At 35.8% G+C, this 19,495-nt stretch overlaps 3 protein-coding genes and 1 long non-coding RNA gene across 7 annotated transcripts in view; all 4 read left to right on the top strand.

Annotated features, from left to right (window-relative positions):
• The window catches only part of LOC108596589, an 81,062-nt gene extending 76,729 nt beyond the window's left edge, over positions 1-4,333 (top strand). For both annotated transcript variants that reach the window (XM_017982517.1, XM_017982516.1), the window contains 6 exons: positions 182-267; positions 343-580; positions 1,709-2,390; positions 3,577-3,710; positions 3,767-3,901; positions 3,957-4,333. In XM_017982517.1, the coding sequence (XP_017838006.1) occupies positions 182-267; positions 343-580; positions 1,709-2,390; positions 3,577-3,710; positions 3,767-3,901; positions 3,957-4,131 (1,450 nt within the window). In that variant the 3' untranslated portion in view covers positions 4,132-4,333. The remainder of the gene's footprint in view (positions 1-181; positions 268-342; positions 581-1,708; positions 2,391-3,576; positions 3,711-3,766; positions 3,902-3,956) is intronic.
• Positions 4,334-4,722: 389 nt separating this feature from the next.
• LOC108595924 lies at positions 4,723-5,320 on the top strand. The gene is made up of 3 exons (XR_001915022.1): positions 4,723-4,779; positions 4,839-4,895; positions 4,956-5,320. It is a non-coding gene; the product is annotated as an uncharacterized LOC108595924 (long non-coding RNA).
• A 1,057-nt stretch (positions 5,321-6,377) lies between these two features.
• LOC108594847 (5-hydroxytryptamine receptor 2B) lies at positions 6,378-8,703 on the top strand. Its single transcript, XM_017979985.1, has 3 exons — positions 6,378-6,692; positions 6,747-7,049; positions 7,803-8,703. Exons 1-3 carry the CDS (start codon positions 6,378-6,380, stop codon positions 8,625-8,627), a joined length of 1,443 nt encoding a protein of 480 aa, XP_017835474.1. The 3' UTR covers positions 8,628-8,703.
• A 701-nt stretch (positions 8,704-9,404) lies between these two features.
• On the top strand, positions 9,405-19,385 carry LOC108597423 (sphingomyelin phosphodiesterase). Of its 3 annotated transcripts, none has more exons than XM_017983978.2 (8): positions 9,405-9,781; positions 15,239-15,369; positions 15,432-16,734; positions 16,787-16,995; positions 17,053-17,132; positions 18,065-18,279; positions 18,335-18,520; positions 18,939-19,385. In XM_017983978.2, the coding sequence occupies exons 2-8, from the start codon at positions 15,291-15,293 to the stop codon at positions 18,994-18,996; spliced, it is 2,130 nt and encodes a 709-aa protein (XP_017839467.1). In that variant the 5' UTR covers positions 9,405-9,781; positions 15,239-15,290; the 3' UTR covers positions 18,997-19,385. The 3 variants fall into 3 exon arrangements, with proteins under 3 accessions (XP_017839467.1, XP_017839466.1, XP_017839465.1); XM_017983977.1 differs by lacking the exon at positions 18,939-19,385 and adding an exon at positions 18,680-18,850 and having other exon boundaries at positions 9,405-9,771; XM_017983976.1 differs by lacking the exon at positions 18,939-19,385 and adding an exon at positions 18,680-18,850.
• The last annotated feature ends 110 nt before the right edge of the window (positions 19,386-19,495 follow it).

Raw genomic sequence — 19,495 nt, 5'->3', positions numbered from 1 at the left:
CAGTCCCTTGGCTTTGCAACAATGTTGCTGCCAAAGGCGCTGACTCATCTACAACTTGAAGATGAACTTCCAGTCCATTCAGTCGGCAGTTACAAAAATAAATTGCGTGCGATAATTTAGTGTCATGAATGTTTTTTTTTTTTTTAAAGCGCCTACTCTCATTTTTTTTTGTCTCTTGCAGTTTTGTGCTGAACTTGAACAACTCAACGCCACTGACGATTCTCTTCTCACTGCCTGTGGCACGTCAGCTGTTCTACAATCAGACAGGTAAGCCAGCAACTCCTCCCCCCGCCCAACTGTTAACACCATTCAGGGCTAACTATAATGTCTTCATTTTCGCAGCCAAGGTGCTGCGACTGGCTGCCGGCAAAGGCTCGATGGGTCGTTTGGTCTTGCCCTGCGCTCTGCCGGGTCAATACGATTTGTTCGTTCAGGCGCGACTGCCGGGCGCTCTCAAGCTGGAGGCCCAGGCCAAGCATCCGCATCAGTCCTGGCCAATGCTAAATCGCACCCATCGCTTGACAATTCGCACACAGAATCGTGTGCGCAAGCGTCAATTGATTGTCAAGTGGGAGCGTAGGTGAGTCTCAATAAATTTATAATAATATAGAAATAATTAATATCTTTTAAAATTCTGCAAAAAGCAATAAGTTATTTTTAAATGATAACAAAATATTTTAAACTTAAGGCAAACAGAACTCTAATATATTTTATATCTTATATATTCTAATAAGTAGCAGTGTTGTAAAAGACTGCAATTAGTATTAAATAATTCGACTAATTAATTCATCTTGAATTAAATGCTTTCTTTTTTTTTCAATCGGAATTAAATTTACGCGTAGTTTAGTGCTTAAAGAATTATTTTAATATTGAATTAATTCCTTTTTTAAAATTCAATTTGAATAGCATCAATTTACAGCATTCAACTGAATTTATTGAAGCTGAATTCATTCTCTGAATTCTAATTCAACTGAAATGCATTTTTTGATTTCTAATTGAAATTGAATACAGTTTTTACTTTCATTTAAAATGGAAGCTAGTTTATGGCGTAATTCAGATTTAAGTAGTTAGTAATTTAATCATAAATTGCTTTGCACGTTTATTTACGCTACGTTACTAGGTTACGTTATTCAAAGATACGATATTCAAAGTTAGGATATTCGAAGCCAGTATATGCAAAGTTTACGATATTAAAAATTAAGACATTTAATGTTACGATATTCAAAACAAGCATGCTATGATATTCAAAAGAAGTATGTTACGATATTGAAAAGAGCGTATTCTAGTAATTACTTAGTGATTTACTCATAAGTTGTTTTGTACTCTTCCTATTTTCATTTAACGATATTCAAAGTTACGATATTCAAATATAGGATATTCAAAGTTAGAAAATTCGAAGCCTGTATATGCAAAGCTAATATTTTTATGCTTACGATATTCAAAATTGAAACATTTATTATTAGGCACAATTTTCAAGGCTACAATGTGCAAAATTTTGCTGCTTAAAGCTACGATTACTATTCAGACTATTTGTAATATAAATTTTATATTTATTTTATTTTTATTTTTTCAAAAATCAGTTGCTAATTATTCGATTTCTAGGCATCAACATATTAGAAAATGCAGACTTAACAAGTTTATTCGACTTCTTAACTTGAGAGCAAGTGCTTAATTTCTATTCCAATCTCTTCTTCTTTGTATCTTACAGCAAATTCGATTACCATGCCATGCACTATTGCCTGATAGTCGAACGCGTTAGTTCGCATACGATCAGCGAGGGCGGCTTCAACAGTTTCTGCGATGCGGTCTATGCGTATTCGCAGCTCCACTCGCGTTCGAACGCCGCTGGCTGCGCCCATAGCAACATCTTGGATTTGATCTGGTCACGCGCTTCGAAGCGCGTGCGTCACTTGAATCCGCGCCACAGTCTGCACATTGTCTGCACCGGCGCGCGCACGCAGCAGCAGCTGCGCGATCTGCAGCCGAACAGCAGCTACCGCCTGCAGCTCTTTGGTGTGCATCAGCGTCTGCAGAATTTGACCTTCCTGCTGGGCAACACTTTGGTGCATTTCAATCGCACGCATCCGACGGCGCTGCGGGAACAGACGCTGTCGCTGCTGAAGATCGATGGACTGCATGCTGCGCAGGTTTACAGCTTCAAGGTGCCCACGGCCACGCCCATGCCGCACTTTATGCGCTTTCTGCTGCTCCCATGCGCCGGCAGCGAAATACGCGTCAAGCTGCTGCACCAGCACAAGCTGGTGGCCAATGTCGAGAACGTCTACTCACCCACGTACATTCGGCTGGCGGGAGTGCAGTCCGGGCAGCGCTATCTGGTGCGCTTCGAGCCGGGCAACGAGGATGAAGCGCTGCGGGCACAGAAAGTCAGAGTAAGTTGCTGATAATCGCAATGAGTGTGACTAGCTTTCAAATACACTTTACACAGTCAATTATAATTGATGTTAGGCAGATTTATTATATATTTAAAAAAATTGAATTTGACGCTATAGCTATAGTTATAACTATATTAAGATATAGCTATAGTTGATTTAATTCCGTTTGAGAAGATACAGATTCAACTTAAAGTTACATATATAATCTTTTTATAAGACTTAAATTTTTGAATATAACTATTTTTATTTGGTTCTTTTACAAATTATTTGTATTTAAAACTCTTGGAGTATTAATTTATAGAAAGAGTAGATCTAAGCAATATTTCATTCTATACTCTAAGACAAACGGCTAACAAATTATTCTACTAATCTACAATTAATTAATTATGAATTATAATTGTTGTCAGGCAGAGTTATATGCTTATAATTTTTGTTAATCAAATATTAACTACTGCACTGCATTTGAAATCAACTTACACTTCATTTAAATCGGGCTTAGCAGAGACAGTCTACGCTTAAATTATATATACGAGGGTATAGCATTTATATATCGGTAATAGCAAAAAATAACAAGCATTATTAAATGAAAATTACTTTATTTTATTTCAATATATTCCGCTTACACTTTTGCATTCATTTAAAACAACTTTCATAGCAGTTTATTCATTCCTCATGAGAAGCTGCCACAACATGATCGTATAATCTCTAATAATATTTTTAAAATACATTTTTGACAAACTAAATTTATTGTGTTCGTTTACAAATGATTTGTACTTAAGACAATTGAAGCATCAATTTATAGATGAGTAGAGTAGAGTAGATAAGTAGATTAGAGTAGATCTCAGCTATATTTCATTAAATTAGTTAACAATACTCTAAGATAAATGTCTAACAAATTATTCGACAAAGCTAAAATTAATTCATTATTGTTTCAAATACAATATTCAATGGTATTTAGCACTCAATACTTTAATTAATCATTTGATTTGATTAATGCTTTAAGCAAGGCGGTCTAGCTTTCATGCTTAGAGGCATAACTCAATTGTAGATTTGTGGATGCAGTTGAGCTAATTGTTGTAGAAGATGGACTTGAGCTGATACTTAATGTTGTGGAAGAATATATAATATTATAATTCAAATGTATTCATTCATTCATTATTATTTATTGCACTTTGCATTGCAGTTGGCTTGGAGCACTGAGCGTGTGTTTAGAGACTTGCCGGAGTTGCCGGAGAATACGACAGTGTTTGATGTGCGTACTCGTTGCAAGAGCACGGTGATTGCTTGGCATGGCTCACCAGACGAGCGAGCATTGAGGTAGGTCAGCAATCGAAATCATAATTGAACTCAACTTATTAATTTGTTGCTTGCAGCTATTGCGTCATAGTTTTTACGCTGCCACAGCGCAGCAGCGTGGACTATACAAACTACTGCATGGATTTCTCAGCCAAGAGTTTGACGCATCATGAGAACTTTAAATTCATACGCTGTCGTGAAAAGCAGGCAAAGTAAGTGAGCCACACTAACATAGAGAATTGCAGTTAAAGCAACTTTTATTTGCAGCAACGACAAGTTGGAAACGGAGTCGATACTCAGTCTGACGCCTGGGGATAGCTATTTGATATATGTAACTGCCAATTTGAGTGTGGGCAAGCCGCTGCCCTATCAGTCGCTCACCGTCCACATGCGTACGCAATGCATTGAGCTGGATGCGCATGATCAGCCCGAATACTACTAGGCGTATGCGTAATGTCGCTGCTGCTGCTGCTGCTGCTTTCTATCTAAACTATCCGTCGTTGTAAAGCTACCTAATCCACTATATATAACTATGCGGGTTTTTGCGCTAAGCATAAAAGACTATAAACTATTAGTAATATGTGCGTGTGTGTCTATGTCTGTGTGTGCGTGTGTGTGTGAGTTTTGCATTTGCCAAAACAAATTCCAAGTATTCAATTTTATATACTTTATATATTATAAGCTTTAGCTGTTTTGTATAAATGTTAATTTTCGATGTGTGTGTTCATTAAATAGTTGCCTAGTTTAGCTTTAGCTTAGTTATTAATTCTAGCTTACTGTTAAGTTTAAATGCAAATTGTCATTTTTTTATTTTGATATCATTTATGCCGTCATAGTATAAAAGCCAAGCAAAACTAAAGAAATATATTAACAAATTGTGGACAATAAAATGTGCTAATTCAAATAAATGTGCGTGTGTTTAAATTATTACTAAAGCGACACATTAAAATTTATATATATACAAACTGCTGATAAACTTTAACCTGACCACGTCAGTTTAGCAGCTAAATAGTGCTTATCAAATGTGCTAACCATTTAAGCTGCTCAGTTTAATTTTAAATAGCTAGTGGAACGGTCAGCGTTTAACAAGGTACGTTTTAAATGTGTTTGTATTTTTATTAATATTTAATTTAATTTATTTTTAATCAGCACGCAGTTCAAATGGCGAGCAGCTCAACTTAGTTGCTGCAGTAGAATTAAACTCAAGTAAGTTGTTAAGTTAATTTATATATGCATTTAATTTAAATTGTATTATTTTATTTACAGCAATGGTTTTTCATCTATCATTATGCAACTGCTTAATGATATCTGCATTTCAAGTTTATCAGAGTCATCTATCCTTCGTTGTATGACAGTCCATCCTTCTCCTACCGATGATTTCCTTATCGTGAATATATTGCAATAACGGCTTGACTACCTTATAGCATTAGCTACTGCAATGCTTGGCCTAGCACCAAAGATGTTAAATAACTTTCTCTAATGTTTATATTCAATGCCTTTGTATGACTGTCCAACCAGCGCCCGCTTTGTTGATTTCCTTATGTGTAATTGGTGTGAATGCCTAAGAATTGGTTTTAATACTCAAGATATCGCAATTTGATATATTTTAATTAAAGCTGTACAATTAACACTGAAAATATTTGTTTTTTTTATATATATCGTAAGCTCGAAAACTTTAATGTAATTTAATTATTGAGGTAGGGAATTTCGTAGAGCAATAAATAATAAATTTAATAGTGAATTTTTATATTGAAAAGAAAAAGGCACAAAAGAGGGGAGAGTACGCAGCAACCTTTCAATAAAGTTTAAAAAGTAATAAGCTTAAAAGCATTTCTCGAAAAATACTTTAATGAAATATTTATGATAATTAAGTTTCATTACTTAATAGAGAGATATTATAGCAAGAAATATAATAATATTAATTTAATTCATTTTAATCACTCATTTTGATTGATTTAACCTTTCAAAAAAGAGTTATTCAACCGAAATATATTAATATTAATTTAAATCATGATTTCATTTATTTTCATTGAAATAAAATATTTGCATACTATTTAAAAATCTTTCAGCTTAGCTAAATATGCTTTATTTTTAGCTCATATATTTTTTTTGAGCTGCTATAATATAATTATTATATATATTTTATTTTATATACAATTTATAGTTGGTGCGAGTGTGTGCAATGCATTAATTCATTTTTATTAATTGTAAAATATTTAATATTTATTAAAAAATCTTTCAGCTTAGTTGAGTATGCTTTACAAAAATTATTATATTTAGCTATTAACATTTTTAGCTTATATTTTATTTATTTAATATAATTTAATTATTATATACATTTTATGTTTTAAATTATATATTATATATAATTAATAGTTGCTGCGAGTGTATCTAAAGCATTTGCAGAATATATTTTTCAGTGTAATGTGTCAGTTGCGTGTTAATAGTGAAATATTTTAAGCACACACACATCTAAATCTATATCCATCAAATACACATGTAATCAACTGACGTGCTAAGCGTTTGATAAGAGTTCCAACGATACCTGTTGATAGTCATTAACGTAACATTAGCTGCACATAGCTGGGAAATTCGTCAGCCATTGATGAATTTCAGTTCAAATCGAAACATTGAATTGCAAACACGCGTGCCACATTTTGTTGCATACTTTTAGGTTGTGGCAACTAAATGCTGCTGCTGCCGCTCAATTACGGCAAGGGAGTTGCCATTGCTCGTGGCAATTCATCATATGCAATCATAAATACGGCGGATCTTTGTCGCATCAGCCCAAAGACACGTGATTTATTTCTAAGTCTATTGGGTGTGCTCTTCCTTTTCGCCTTTGTGGGCAATGTGAGCACGTTGTTTGTCAATGGACGACGCAAGATGCGCGCATTCTATCGCGCCAGCCTCATACTCTTGGCCTGCAGCGATCTCTTGAGCTGCGTCTTCTCCAGCGTAGCCGATGTGGCGCTATTTACAGCAGAGTTTATGGAAATATGGGTGAGCTAAGTGAATCAAGCATTTCAGTTAATTGTGGCTTAATATGCATTTTAGACTTTATGCCGTTTCATGTGCATGTTTGTGCCGTTTATAACAACAGCCACTACTTTATGTAGTGGACTCTTGCTGGTGGCCATAGCTCTGGATCGTTATATTGTCATTAAGCGCGCTGTGCAAAACGCTTGCAGCTCTGGATTCTGTTTCTATGGCGCCCACATTGCGGGCATATCGATTGCATCCCTGGGATTTGCTGTGCCGCTGCTGTTCATGTATGATCTAAATCATGTTTACCTAATGCAGCCGGATCAACAGCCTGGCAGTGAACTTGAGCTCGCCGGCATTTGCACTCCCATGCGCGTGAGTTGAATTTTATTTCATAGCATTGGACGCTTTAATATTGGCAGAGCAGTCTATTAAGTTGGTGAAGTGGGCAGCAGATATTGAAGCCAAAGTATAGTATTCAATTTTTATCGTGAGTGAGAGAGTTCCAGGAAGAGGGAGAGAGATTTTGATGCAGCTTTTATTAAGTCAGTAACTCATCATACGTAAAAATTAGCAACAAATATATTTAATTCAAATAAGATTGCATTGCTTTTAATACGAGTGTCCCAAATGCAATTGTTATTATCTTAACATTATATTATTATAACAATTGCATTTAGAAACTAAAGCAAAGTTTAGCAAACTCAAATTAAAAGCAATGCAAACTTATTTGATTAGCAAATTATAACATGTAATTTATATTTAAAAGTAAACAATTTTATAATTTACTTATTTTATATGTCTAACTTATTAGAAACGTTTTTGTAAACTGCTGCTATATAATGTTTACTAATTGATTGATTTAAATTATTGAGTTTATTAAGTGAGAAAAAACTATGCAGTCAAAAATTCTTGAGCCATTGAGTTGACTGCAGCATGATCCTGTGTGAGTTTCCAACATGGAACACTTGCTGCTTATCTGCGCAACCTTTAGAGCGTCTGTCGTTGTCGGCTGCGCCCAGCTTTGCATAGTTTGTGCTATAAAAATGTTGCTGACATGATATTTTATGTATTTTTGTGCTTATCTTATCAGTTCAGCAATTGAATGTGTCTATTTATTTCGCACAGGGTTCCATCGGCCTCTACTACGTGATATTGTTTGTGCTCATCTTTCTGCCCTGCATTGTGGCCTTTCTATTTCTCAACGCCACCATTGTCTATCAGCTGTGGCTGCGACGTCATCAGCTGCATCAGCAGCAGCAGCAGCAGCCGGCGCAGCAGCGCTTCGAGCAGCTGCTCAGCCAGCCGCAGTTGGCGTACAGCCTGATGAGCAGCTTTAATGTAGCTACAGCCTTTGATCCGCACTTGGACAAGTGGACGGTGCTGCGTCTGCCGACGCCGCTGCCTGCGCCAACAGCAGCGCCGCTGAGTCCTGCGTCTGTAGCGCGCCTGACGCGCCATCGCCGCATGATTCATGTGGTGCTGCTAATGATGGCGGCGTTTCTCTGCCTGCGTCTGCCCAATTGGATATTTTTGCTGATGCGTCTCTATGGCTCCTTCACCACCAAGACTGACTGGCTGCTCTTCTGTGGCTTTGGACTGCTCAATTTGGCCTGCTGCGCGCTCAATCCACTTTTCTATACATTTCTGCCTCAAACGATTCGCGTGCTGTCGCAGCTGAAGCAACTGCTGCGTCGCCTCTGCTGCAGTGGCTCTCAAACTGTAGAGGACATGCCTGATGAGCAACAGGCAACTCAACTCTGCTGCTGCCTGCAGTTCAATTGGCGCTGCCGCTCTGGCCTGGAGCAAGCAGCCACAGTTCAAGCTGTGGCCATAATTGAACTCCCAGCGGACTCTGTGGATGGCATAGATAACAATTTATTTAGCCTGGGCACACAGCAGCGATTAAACTTTAGTCTGAGCAGTGCGTCAATTGAATTATCATATAGCTAATCAATCTTATTGTTCATATGTGGCCTGACTAATTATGAATTGATTAATCAGATTTGTTATTGAGCAAGCCTTGCAGGCAGCTCTGCTGATAAACAATAATTATAAAACAAAAATATACAGAAATTTGGTATTTAATTTGAAAATTTGTTTATATGTATTTAAAAATTCTTTAGCTTTAATAAGAAATTCATTTTATTTAAAATCCTGTTTAATTTAAATCCAATTTGCTATTTTTGCCACTTTAAAAATACAATTAAAAATCAGTTCACGCTAAATAACAAATTTTAGCATCTAATTTATTTAAAATATATGTTTTTTAATTCAAAATTTGCCATTGCTCATGATTTTCAAACGAAATATTTTAGTTGCTTATTAAATATGTAAATGAGCTCATTAGCTTTTGCTACCTGTTATTATTTGTTTAACTTCCTGTTGCAAATATGAAGCGCTAGCAAATTAAAATGTCTTATTTATAAATTTGTCAGCTGTAAACAATTTATAATATATATAGAACAATAGTTGTTAGCGAGATAAGCTATAGTGTCCAATTAATGTCAAAAACTGCTGAAGCCAGACGGCTGGCTGAGCATGCTCTATCTGCTTGTAAATGTGAGTAAATCAAGTGAGCGCAGCAGCGACGCAGCAGCGCCGCCGCGTTCAGTCTCGCTGCAGATTAGAGAGAGAGAGAGAGAGAGAGAGCGCGCGCGCGAGAGCTTAACTCGCAAGCTTGACTTACAAACGTTCGTTCGGTCGCTGAGCAGAGAGTTCAGTTGTTGGTCGCGTGTCGAGCTGTGCAGACGTGTCGAAGCGTAGTTCGCCGCTGTTCGTGTTTGCGTGTGTGTGTAAAAGGAGGCGACAAAAGCAGAGGCAACCAATCGGGCAATCAAGTGAAATCAACGACAGGTCGATTTAATCGCTATACAATATTTGCTGTATGTTGTTGTGTGAAAAGTGTGAAAATAAAATATAAAAGAAGCGAAATGTAAAATAAATGGGGGCAAACGACCAAAGATAGTCGCAAATTATTGCGCATGTTTTCTAAATCAAAACCCAAAGCTAGCGGCAACACAAAAAGCAAAAGAAAAAGTGACAAAACGAACTAAAAATAAGTACAAGCCAAAACTAAAGCCAAATCCAATATAAGGTGTGTAAAGGTAAAAATAAATGCACAAGCTGTTGAACTATTTTGTTGCTAAACTATTTAAACCTGTTGCGTTTGTTATACATTTACAAGAAATATGAAAAGACGTTGCAAATAAAAAAAAAATTCATGTTAAAACACGTTCGCGCATTTCACTTGGACAATTTACGCATGCGCAGCAAACACAAAGCAGACAAAAAACAACAACAAAGCGAAAATGCAAAACTAAATAATTCACTTTTGCTCTTTGTGTTCAGCAGAACAGCCAAAGGCATTTAACCGTTGTCTTTCGCTTAGAATGCGCCAAAGCGCTCTCAGTTGCGCTCTCTCATTCTCTCACTCTCTCGCTCAGTTTGTCATGCTCATTCATACGCAAGACTTCTTTGGGGCCGCGCAGCAGTTACGCAGCCAGCGCTTTCATTAGTTTTAACCGCCTTTGGCATTTTGGTTTGTTGTCTTGTCTTCTCTGTTTTCCGTTTCTATTTCAATCTTGCGCTGCGGCTTTCAACAACTAAACTGCGTGTGAGTGATTGTTCAGTAGTGCGGCATATTTAATTAACAACAAAGCTTTTTATTTAAAGAAAACAAATAAATAGGCCAAAGCAACAGCGCGCGCTCTCTCTCTCTCTCACTCTCTGATTTTGTGCGAAATATTGTGTGATGATTTGCTTTTGTTTTAAGTTTGTTTACATGTGTGAAATAATAATGTAAATAATTATTCAAAAATTCAAATATATGCCAAAATGTGCTAAGTCAGCAAACACTGTAAAAAATGTAGCATAAATATTAAATTTAGCAGCATTTTTTCAAGTGTAAAGCTGTAGATTGATTACAACGTGCATAAAATTTGGAATGGATTTATTTAGAATTAATTTTCTTTATGCCTCTTGTGCGTACGTGAATGAGTTGACTCGAGTGTTGCCAATAAATTTACATGTGTTGGTATTTAGCTTAAAAGCACATAAATCTCAGTCTCGGCTTCCTCAAACTTTTTATGTGCGCGCATAAAATGAGTATAAAAAAAAATTGTGGCTTGGTGGCATAAGAAACGAACTGTTTTCTTTCATAACTGCATATAGAGTTGTTGTAGATTTTGTTGCACGTTGCAACGTTTGCATCATCAAGAAAAGAAAATCACTTTCATTTTCATTTTCTCTCGCACTTAATTATTATAAAACAAGAAAAATGTTCGTTTGTTAGAGTCAGCGTGACGACTGTTCGACTGCACCGTTATTTAATAGCCACAAAAAAAAAAAAATAAACGTTAAGACACAACATAATAATAATAAATAAACAACAGCAGCAGCAGCAGCTGCATAATCTTTTTGAGTCTTTGGTATTTAGCACATTTCTCCAAATTGAGTTTATATATATGTATATTTATATATATAGGTTTATAAGCTTGTGTGCATATAGTTTCTAAAGAAAGTGAAAGTTGACGTTTTTTTGGGCTCGCACAATTTCTTTGATTGCTGCTTGGCATTTAGTGCATTTAAGTAAAATGTTGCGGCTTATTAGTGCCCCAGCCGCTGCTTTTGTTTCCTTCTTGAGTAATTGGCTGGGCTCACAACAAGCGTGCAGCGCATAAACAATGAACCGCTGCCCCTCGCCCCCGCGCCGCTCTCAGCTTTAAATGTATGTCAAAAAGTCGTCAAGTTTTTATAGTTTGTGCTTCCGAACTCGAATTTATTTTATACTACGCCCTAACCTTGCCCAAATGCTCGTTTGCATTTCCAGCGGCTTTGGAAAATTTTCATTAAACTTTTTTCGTTTTCCCAACGCACATTGAACTTTGCCTATTGTTGCTTGGCTTCAATTTTTCCCCAGATACTTTCGATTTTCGCACAAAACGAAATCACAAATTACAAAAAAAAAACAAAAAATTATTTACAATGATTGTCATTGTAAGGTTTATTTGTTATACTCTTTAGTGAAAAGGGTTAAACTAAAATGACAGCGATTAGAAATGAGTTTGCAAGCAGTTTTGTTTATATATAAGAAAATGTTTAATAAGCAATTGTTGCATTGCCTGTGACATGCTTTTATTATATAACAAAATTCTTGAAAAAAATATTAATAAAAATATAATAAAATAATAAACAAGAGTTTCTTAAGAATTTAAACAATACGATATTTAAAATTGGTTTAACAAAGAAGAATAAAATTTTGAGCAAAATTTTCTTAAAAACTTTAACTAAATTTAAAATTGCTTACGAGATTTAAAATTGCTTAAAGAATAAAAAAATAGATAAAACATTGAGCAAAAATCTCTTAAAAATTTAAACTAAATTTAAAATTGCTTAAAAAAGAATAAAAAGTCGTATTTAAAATTAAAATTGAATAAGAAATGAATGAGAATAAAAAAATAGATAAAATATGGAGCAAAAATTTCTTAAAAACTTAAACTAAATTTAAAAGTCAAATAATAAACAAGAATTTCTTAAAAAGTGAAACTATACGAAATTTAAAATTGCTTAAAAAAAAGTAGATAAAATATTGAATACTGATTTAAAGAAACCGAAACAAAATTTAAAATTGTTTAAAAATGAATGGACAGTCGTATTAAAATACAAATTTAAATAAGAAATGACTGAGAATAAAAAACAAGATAAAATATGGAGCAACAATTTTTTAATTATTAAAGTATTAAAATACAAAATAAGTAACAAATGCGTAAAACTTAAAAGTTAAAGTGATTGATTGTATTATAAAATCTTAAAGTAAATCAGTGTAACATAACTAAATATAACTATGTTAAATAATATATAAAAATAAATCTAGGCTTTTCGATTAAGTCTGTGATTGCATTTATAACTAAAATTAATTATGATTATTTTATATAGCAAGCGTATTTACTCTTCGATCTTTGAGCTTGAGGATTTTTAACATTTTTTGCTGTATTGTATTTATTTGGTTTTGGTCGGCGACCCTAGCCGCTTACTTAGTTATTTCTTATTATTACACGCCATCTCTGGTTGACGATTTCACTGCGTGCCTGCGATGATGAGAGAGGAGAGGCCAATGTACGGACTCGACTCGACTCGACTCAGCTGAGCTGAGTATAATTCCCACGTCGCACTGACGACTGTGGCGATTGGGTCTGCATAGTCTGCTGGACAGCATGCCAATTGCCGAGTAGCAATTACTAGGCGAGGCAAAAGCCAATGCCAACACCCCAACCCAGTCCCCACCAGACCCCAACAGTTGCAATTGCTGCCAGCTCAGTTACTACATTGAAATTATGCATAATGGACATACGCAAATGGTCTTAAGGTTACTGCAAACAAATCAATTTATATACAACACCAACGAATATGGTGCGGGTGTTTGTCATGTGATTTAGTTAAACAGTTTAAAGCGCTTTGATTTAGTTTGGCAAATTGTGTCAGAAACGAGTTACGATGGGTTTAGGCTGGTCTGTGGCTATTAATCATGTTTATGTTGGGTGGGGTGGGGGGAGCTGCTTTAAATCAATTTAATAGTCCAAGTGCGTGCAACAGTTTGTTGATTTATGCAATTGTATATCAACTAGTAATGATTGCTATTAATCAAAGCGAGCAGACAATGCTTTAAAATTGAATAATAAAATAGTTTGCTTAAAGAAAAATTAAAAAATAAGTGAACATAAAGCAATTTGCTTAGTTAGTATTAAGCATACGCCTGGTATGCAATAGAATGTGTCTAAATCATATGTATGGCTACTTTAAAATCAAATAAACATATATTATGCTAAAAGACAAAAAACAGCAATTAAAAGGAAATTGCTTAGCTAGAAGTATTACTCATACGCCTCGTTAGCAATAAAATAGCTTTTAAAACCTAAGCTAAAATATTTAAGCAATTTTAAAACTTTGTTAACATTTGTTTACAGAATATTATCAAATGTATAGCTTGTGATTTATTTAAATTTATCGCGTGTTTTTAAACACAATCTAACTGCACTTTGCTGCTCATTAGCCCCAAATGTCAGCTACATGCAACGAGATGGCTTAAAGCATCAACAGTTAGTGGCAACATGCATGCGTTCTATATTTACCTAAGCCCATAATGTGGCCGCTTTGATTGCCATTAGAGGCTTTTGTTGTTGTTTTAGCATTTTAAGCAACTTTGATTTAAATTAGTTTTCGTTTGTTTACTGCTTATCTGCAGCAGCTTGTGCGCGCTTTGTTTATTTATTTATTAAAGCACAAAGTAAACAATTGTCCAAGCTGTTAAATTGCTCACACAGTTCGTCTGATTTACAGTTCTTGCTGTGGCTGCTCTGGCTGCTCTGGCTTATCACCAAGGCAATAAGAGAGTTGTATTTTAATTGAAAGCTGAGCCGAGAGTTTGTTGTTGTTGTTGATGCTGCGGTATTGCCTTTATTTATTATGATTAATGCTTATAGATAAAAACAAATTTGCAGCGTTTGTTTTCATCATGAGTCATCAGCATTTGAAGAGCTTAAATTATATAAATTTAATAATTCAATTAAATTGTGTGCAGCTACAATATGCAGGAAATGAGAAAATAAGTTAAGGTTAAACACAAAGCTTAAAGATAAATAAAATAATAGAGTAAGAGCATGAGCTGAAATATTTCAATATTAAGTTATTCAATTTTATTTAGAATTTATAATGGAATTTCTTGAAATAAATTTACTAAAATGAAAAATCAATTTAAATGAATAATCTATTCTGCATAGCCTAAACTAAATTTTAAAATGAATTTAATTTAGAGCATGTGCTGAAATATTTCAATATTAAGTTAATGAATTTTATTTTAATAAACGGGATAGGCAAAGAATTTAGAATGGAATTTCTTCTTATTAAATTAAATTAATATTCTATTCTGCATGGCCTAACTTAATTTGAAAATAAATATTAATAACGCATGAGCTGAAATATTGCCGTGTTAAGCTGTTTAATTATATTTAAAAAAACAACGGTAACTAGCCAAAGAATTTTTACTATTATTAAAAAAAATCAAGTGAAATTAATATTCTAATACGCCATAGCCTAAGCTAAATATAAAAATAAGTATTCGAAAATTAATAAAGGCTATCAAGGAATATGAAATACACTTTTTGCAAATTTTGCACTTTATTGTTTTGTGAACTAAATTAAAATTAATAATAAAATATTGAATATGAATATTTTTTTTTTGTACTGTCATTTTATTTAATAAACTTAGGCAAATAGAAACAGAATTGAAGCTGAAAAACTTTTACTAGGGCATATTTTAGCTTTATTACTATTTTATATTTTTAAAAATTTATTTAATGGCTGGTTAAAAAAAAGTAATTTCTAAAGAATGCAGAGAAAAGCAAAAAGCGTAAACGTAATTTATTGTAAAGTGAAGTGAAGCATAAATTTAAAAAAAAGGAGTTGCAACGCATAAAACTTGCTTATGGCATAATCATTATAATAAACAAGTTTAACATAATAATGAATAACAAAATGTTTTTTTATATCTTTTTTGGCGCATGTAGGTCAAGTGGCTTGGAACTGAAGCGAAGCGACGAGTGAGTTGGAGTCACAATTATGACACACTGGATGCCACAGCAAATTTGCTGGCTCATTGCGGCACTTGCGGTTGCGAGTCTAACAGCACTGAGCGAAGGTAAGTGGCAAGAATACAAACAAGAATAGAATATAGCAATTAATTGTAACTGTAACTTGCAGCGCTGCCCTTTTTGTATACAAATGCACGCGCGCCCATAAACTGGACGCAGCCGGAGCTGGCCGAGTGGCGCATTGAGGCGCAGCCGCGCAGCATTACGCCGCTCATAGAGCTGCGGCGACATGTGAATCGCACCAACAATGCGCCCGCTGATAGCGATGCGGAGTTCCTGGAGCGACTGCAGGCGCTTAAGCAAAATCGCAGCTCGGCGCGCATGCTTTGGTATGACGCCGCTGTGGGCGATGGACTCACCTATCCGCCATTTGTAGACAAAGCGCTCAAGCTGTTTAACCTAAAGCAAGTGGCCTTTGAGATTGAGAACAGCGTCATGTCCAAGGTGAGCTGCACTGCGTGCAAAGCGGGCGCCGGATTGCTGCAGCACTACATCAAGTCGGGCAAGACGGAAGCGGAGCTAATGAAAATGATTGCGCAGTATTGCACCAATCTGAGCATACAAAGTCCGCGTGTTTGCGAGGGCGTGGCGCAGCTTTTCGGCAGCGAAGTCATCTATGTGCTGCAGCGCGTCAATTTGGGTCCGGATGAGCTCTGCAGCTTTATCATTGGCGATGGCTGCGGCGATGTTTACAATCCCTATCACGAATGGGAGGTTGTGTTTCCACCCGTGCCCAAGCCGCCGCGTCTAGCGGAGCTGCCCATGCCGCTGGAGGGTGCGCCGTTCTTCAAGGTGCTGCACATCTCGGACACGCACTACGATCCGCATTATGTCGAAGGCGCCAATGCGGACTGCAATGAGCCGCTCTGCTGTCGCCTGAGCAGCGGTCGTCCCGCCAATCCCAACGCCGCCGCCGGCAAATGGGGCGACTATCGCAAATGTGATACGCCCAAGCGCACAGTGGACAACATGCTGGCGCACATAGCTGAGACGCATAAGGACATCGACTATATACTGTGGACTGGCGATTTGCCGCCGCACGATGTTTGGAATCAAACCAAGCAGGAGAATCTGGAGATTATCAAGGAGACGGTCAAGCAAATGACCGAAATGTTTCCCGGTGTGCCCATTTTTCCAGCGCTGGGCAATCATGAGAGCGCGCCAGTCAACAGTTTCCCGCCGCCCTATGTCAATCAGGTGGACATATCCATTAACTGGCTCTACGATGAGCTCGATGTGCAGTGGCGTCGCTGGCTGCCCCAATCCGTTTCCCATACTGTGCGTCGTGGCGCCTTCTACTCGGTGCTAGTGCGTCCGGGTTTCCGCATCATTTCCCTAAACATGAACTACTGTAATAATAAAAACTGGTGGCTGCTGCTCAACTCCACAGATCCGGCGACAGAGCTGCAATGGTGAGCACCCCAACACAATCCAATTATATATATCTAATTTGTATTATTTAAGGTTCATCTATGAGCTGCAAAGTGCCGAGTTCAGCAATGAAAAAGTCCATGTCATTGGCCACATACCGCCTGGACACTCGGATTGCTTGAAGGTCTGGTCACGCAACTTCTACAAGATCATCTCACGCTATGAGAGCACGATCACTGCTCAGTTCTATGGCCACACGCACTTTGATGAGTTCGAAATGTTCTACGATCCGCATGATCTAAGTAAATAAGCCAAGAAATTAATCATTAGCTTTTAATAAATTTATATTTTTTATTTAGCTCATGCAAATAGCATCGCCTACATTGGACCTTCAGTATCGCCCTACTATGATCTAAATCCAGGCTATCGCATTTACTATGTATGTATTTATTTATAACAAACTATCGTATGCAACAAATATCGCTTAATGCAGCGTAGAGTTGCTTAGACTTGCAAAAACTAAAGCTAGAAAAAATCTCTGGTGGTATGCGATATTTTTTTTTCGGCATTTAGGCTTTCTATGAATTTAGGACATATATATTTTTTGATTAACACTCAATTAATTTAAAACAAAAGTTATTCAAAAATTAAACATCGCATAATGCAGCGAAGAGTTGCCTAGACTTGCAGAAACTAAAACTAGATAGACAATATTTTTTCAGCATTTCTTTCTATGAATTTACACTATATATCATAATATAATATTTTTTGATGAATTAATTTAATTTTAAATTAAATCGTATAATGCAGAGAAGAGTTGCTTAGACTTTCAAAGACTACAATATGTTTTTTAGAATACTTATTTCATAGTACAATATTTATTTGATTAAGACTAAATTAATTTTAAGTCATAGTCGTTTGAAAATTAAAAATTTGTTATACTTTAAGTTATACGATAAGTTTTTTTCTTGACTTCGCAACTAAACTATCAAATTATTTTACTTTTTACGTCGTTAAGTCAGTGAATTTAAAATTATATTTATTAAAAAATTTAACAGACGATAGTTTAGAATTGAAACCAAAATTTTATGTTCTGAATTTGAACTAAAATGTACTAAAATATAAATTTTATGACATTGAGTAAGCGATTTAAGTTTTAGATTTTAGTTTAGAGCTGAAATCAAAATCATGTTTCTGAATTTTGAATTTAAACTAAAATAAACAATTATTATAATATAAATGACGTTGAGCGATAAAGCGATTTTAAAAAACTATTTATTGAAAAAAAGAAACAAACATTAGTTTAGTATAGAGCATGTTAAAAAATTGTTAACATATTAATTTTGAATATATTTATTTGTTTAATTTCAGGTCGATGGTGATCATGACATGACCACACGCTTGGTGATTGATCACGAATCCTGGATAATGAATCTGAAGGAGGCAAATCTTTATGGCTATCCCATATGGTATAAGCTATATACAGCACGCGCTGCTTATAATATGAAGGCGCTGCGTCCCAACGATTGGGACAAGCTGCTCAATGAGCTAACAGACAATCAGGAGCTGTTTGAGATGTATTATAAGTAAGTGCTGCAACTAATGCAATAAAAGTCTCATGACTAACTAATTTTTAATTAGAAATTACTGGAAGAACTCACCGGCGCGTCCCACTTGCGATGCGGAGTGCAAGAAGCGAATGCTGTGCGATTGCAAGAGCGGCCGCTCGCATGATCGTCGCCACTTTTGCGCTGATGTGGAGTCCAAGATCGATGAGGGCTCCTCGAAGTCCTGGAAGTCTTGGTTCTATCGCGGCCTTACCAATTCGTATGTATAGTTTAAATCGTTAGCAATGTGTGTTCTGCTTCTTCATGCTGGTGTTGGCTTCATTTTGTGGCTTGTGCGTTGTGGCTTCATTCAAATTGCAGCAAATTCATTTCAAATTGTTAAATATGCTTCATTCGGTTTTGGTTTTGTTTGAAACAGCGGCGAGCAGCAAACTGCGGACATGGAGCAGCCCATCGGCAATAACTTTGATGTGGTTTACGGTGTCTATGGTTAAGGTTCTAACTATATATACAGACTATATATATAACTAAATGTTAAGCATTATGGTATTGGATTAAGCTAAGCCGCAATAAATGTGCCTGAATTTTATATATTGCATATTGGTTTGGTATTGGTTAAATTTAAATGTATAAGTCTTTCATTTATTTCATTCTTCTATGGCAATTTTAATTCACAGCTATAGCCTGATTTCATCTATAACCTATCTGCCCAAATATCTGCTGGGCTATGGCTGAACCCGGAACATTCAATCGCCACTCACCAAGTCAGCTGCAAATAAAATGCGCAACGCGAATCAGTGCAAATTTCAAAACGCCTAAACAAATAAGTTTACTATGTGATAATTAGTGCTTAAACTAAGTTAACTGTATTTACTTTAGTTACGTCACAATTGCCTGCCCGCCCTCCCTGCTACTTAACACAGCTCAATACACACAGTCCCAGCCCTCAGCATCAGCAAAACTGAGTCAATGAACAATAGTCATTAAATTAGTCGTATCGTTGTCATTGTTGTTGTCACTTTTATACAAGTGAGCGGCAACTTAACTTGCAACCGTATCTGAACAAATTGTTGAACAAATTAATTTTAACTAGGCTTTAAATTAAATAAAAAGTGCAATTAAACTTACAACAGCATGAAGTTGTATAAATTTATTAAAGAAATAAACAAAAACCAACATATTTGAATTTTAAATTTGGCGGCCACATTTAAATAATGCCAGTGTTGCTTACAAA

Source organism: Drosophila busckii, chromosome 2R (genome assembly GCF_011750605.1).
Source record: "Drosophila busckii strain San Diego stock center, stock number 13000-0081.31 chromosome 2R, ASM1175060v1, whole genome shotgun sequence".
Classification (NCBI taxonomy): Eukaryota; Metazoa; Arthropoda; class Insecta; order Diptera; family Drosophilidae; genus Drosophila; species Drosophila busckii.
This window is presented reverse-complemented; position numbering and strand designations above follow the sequence as displayed.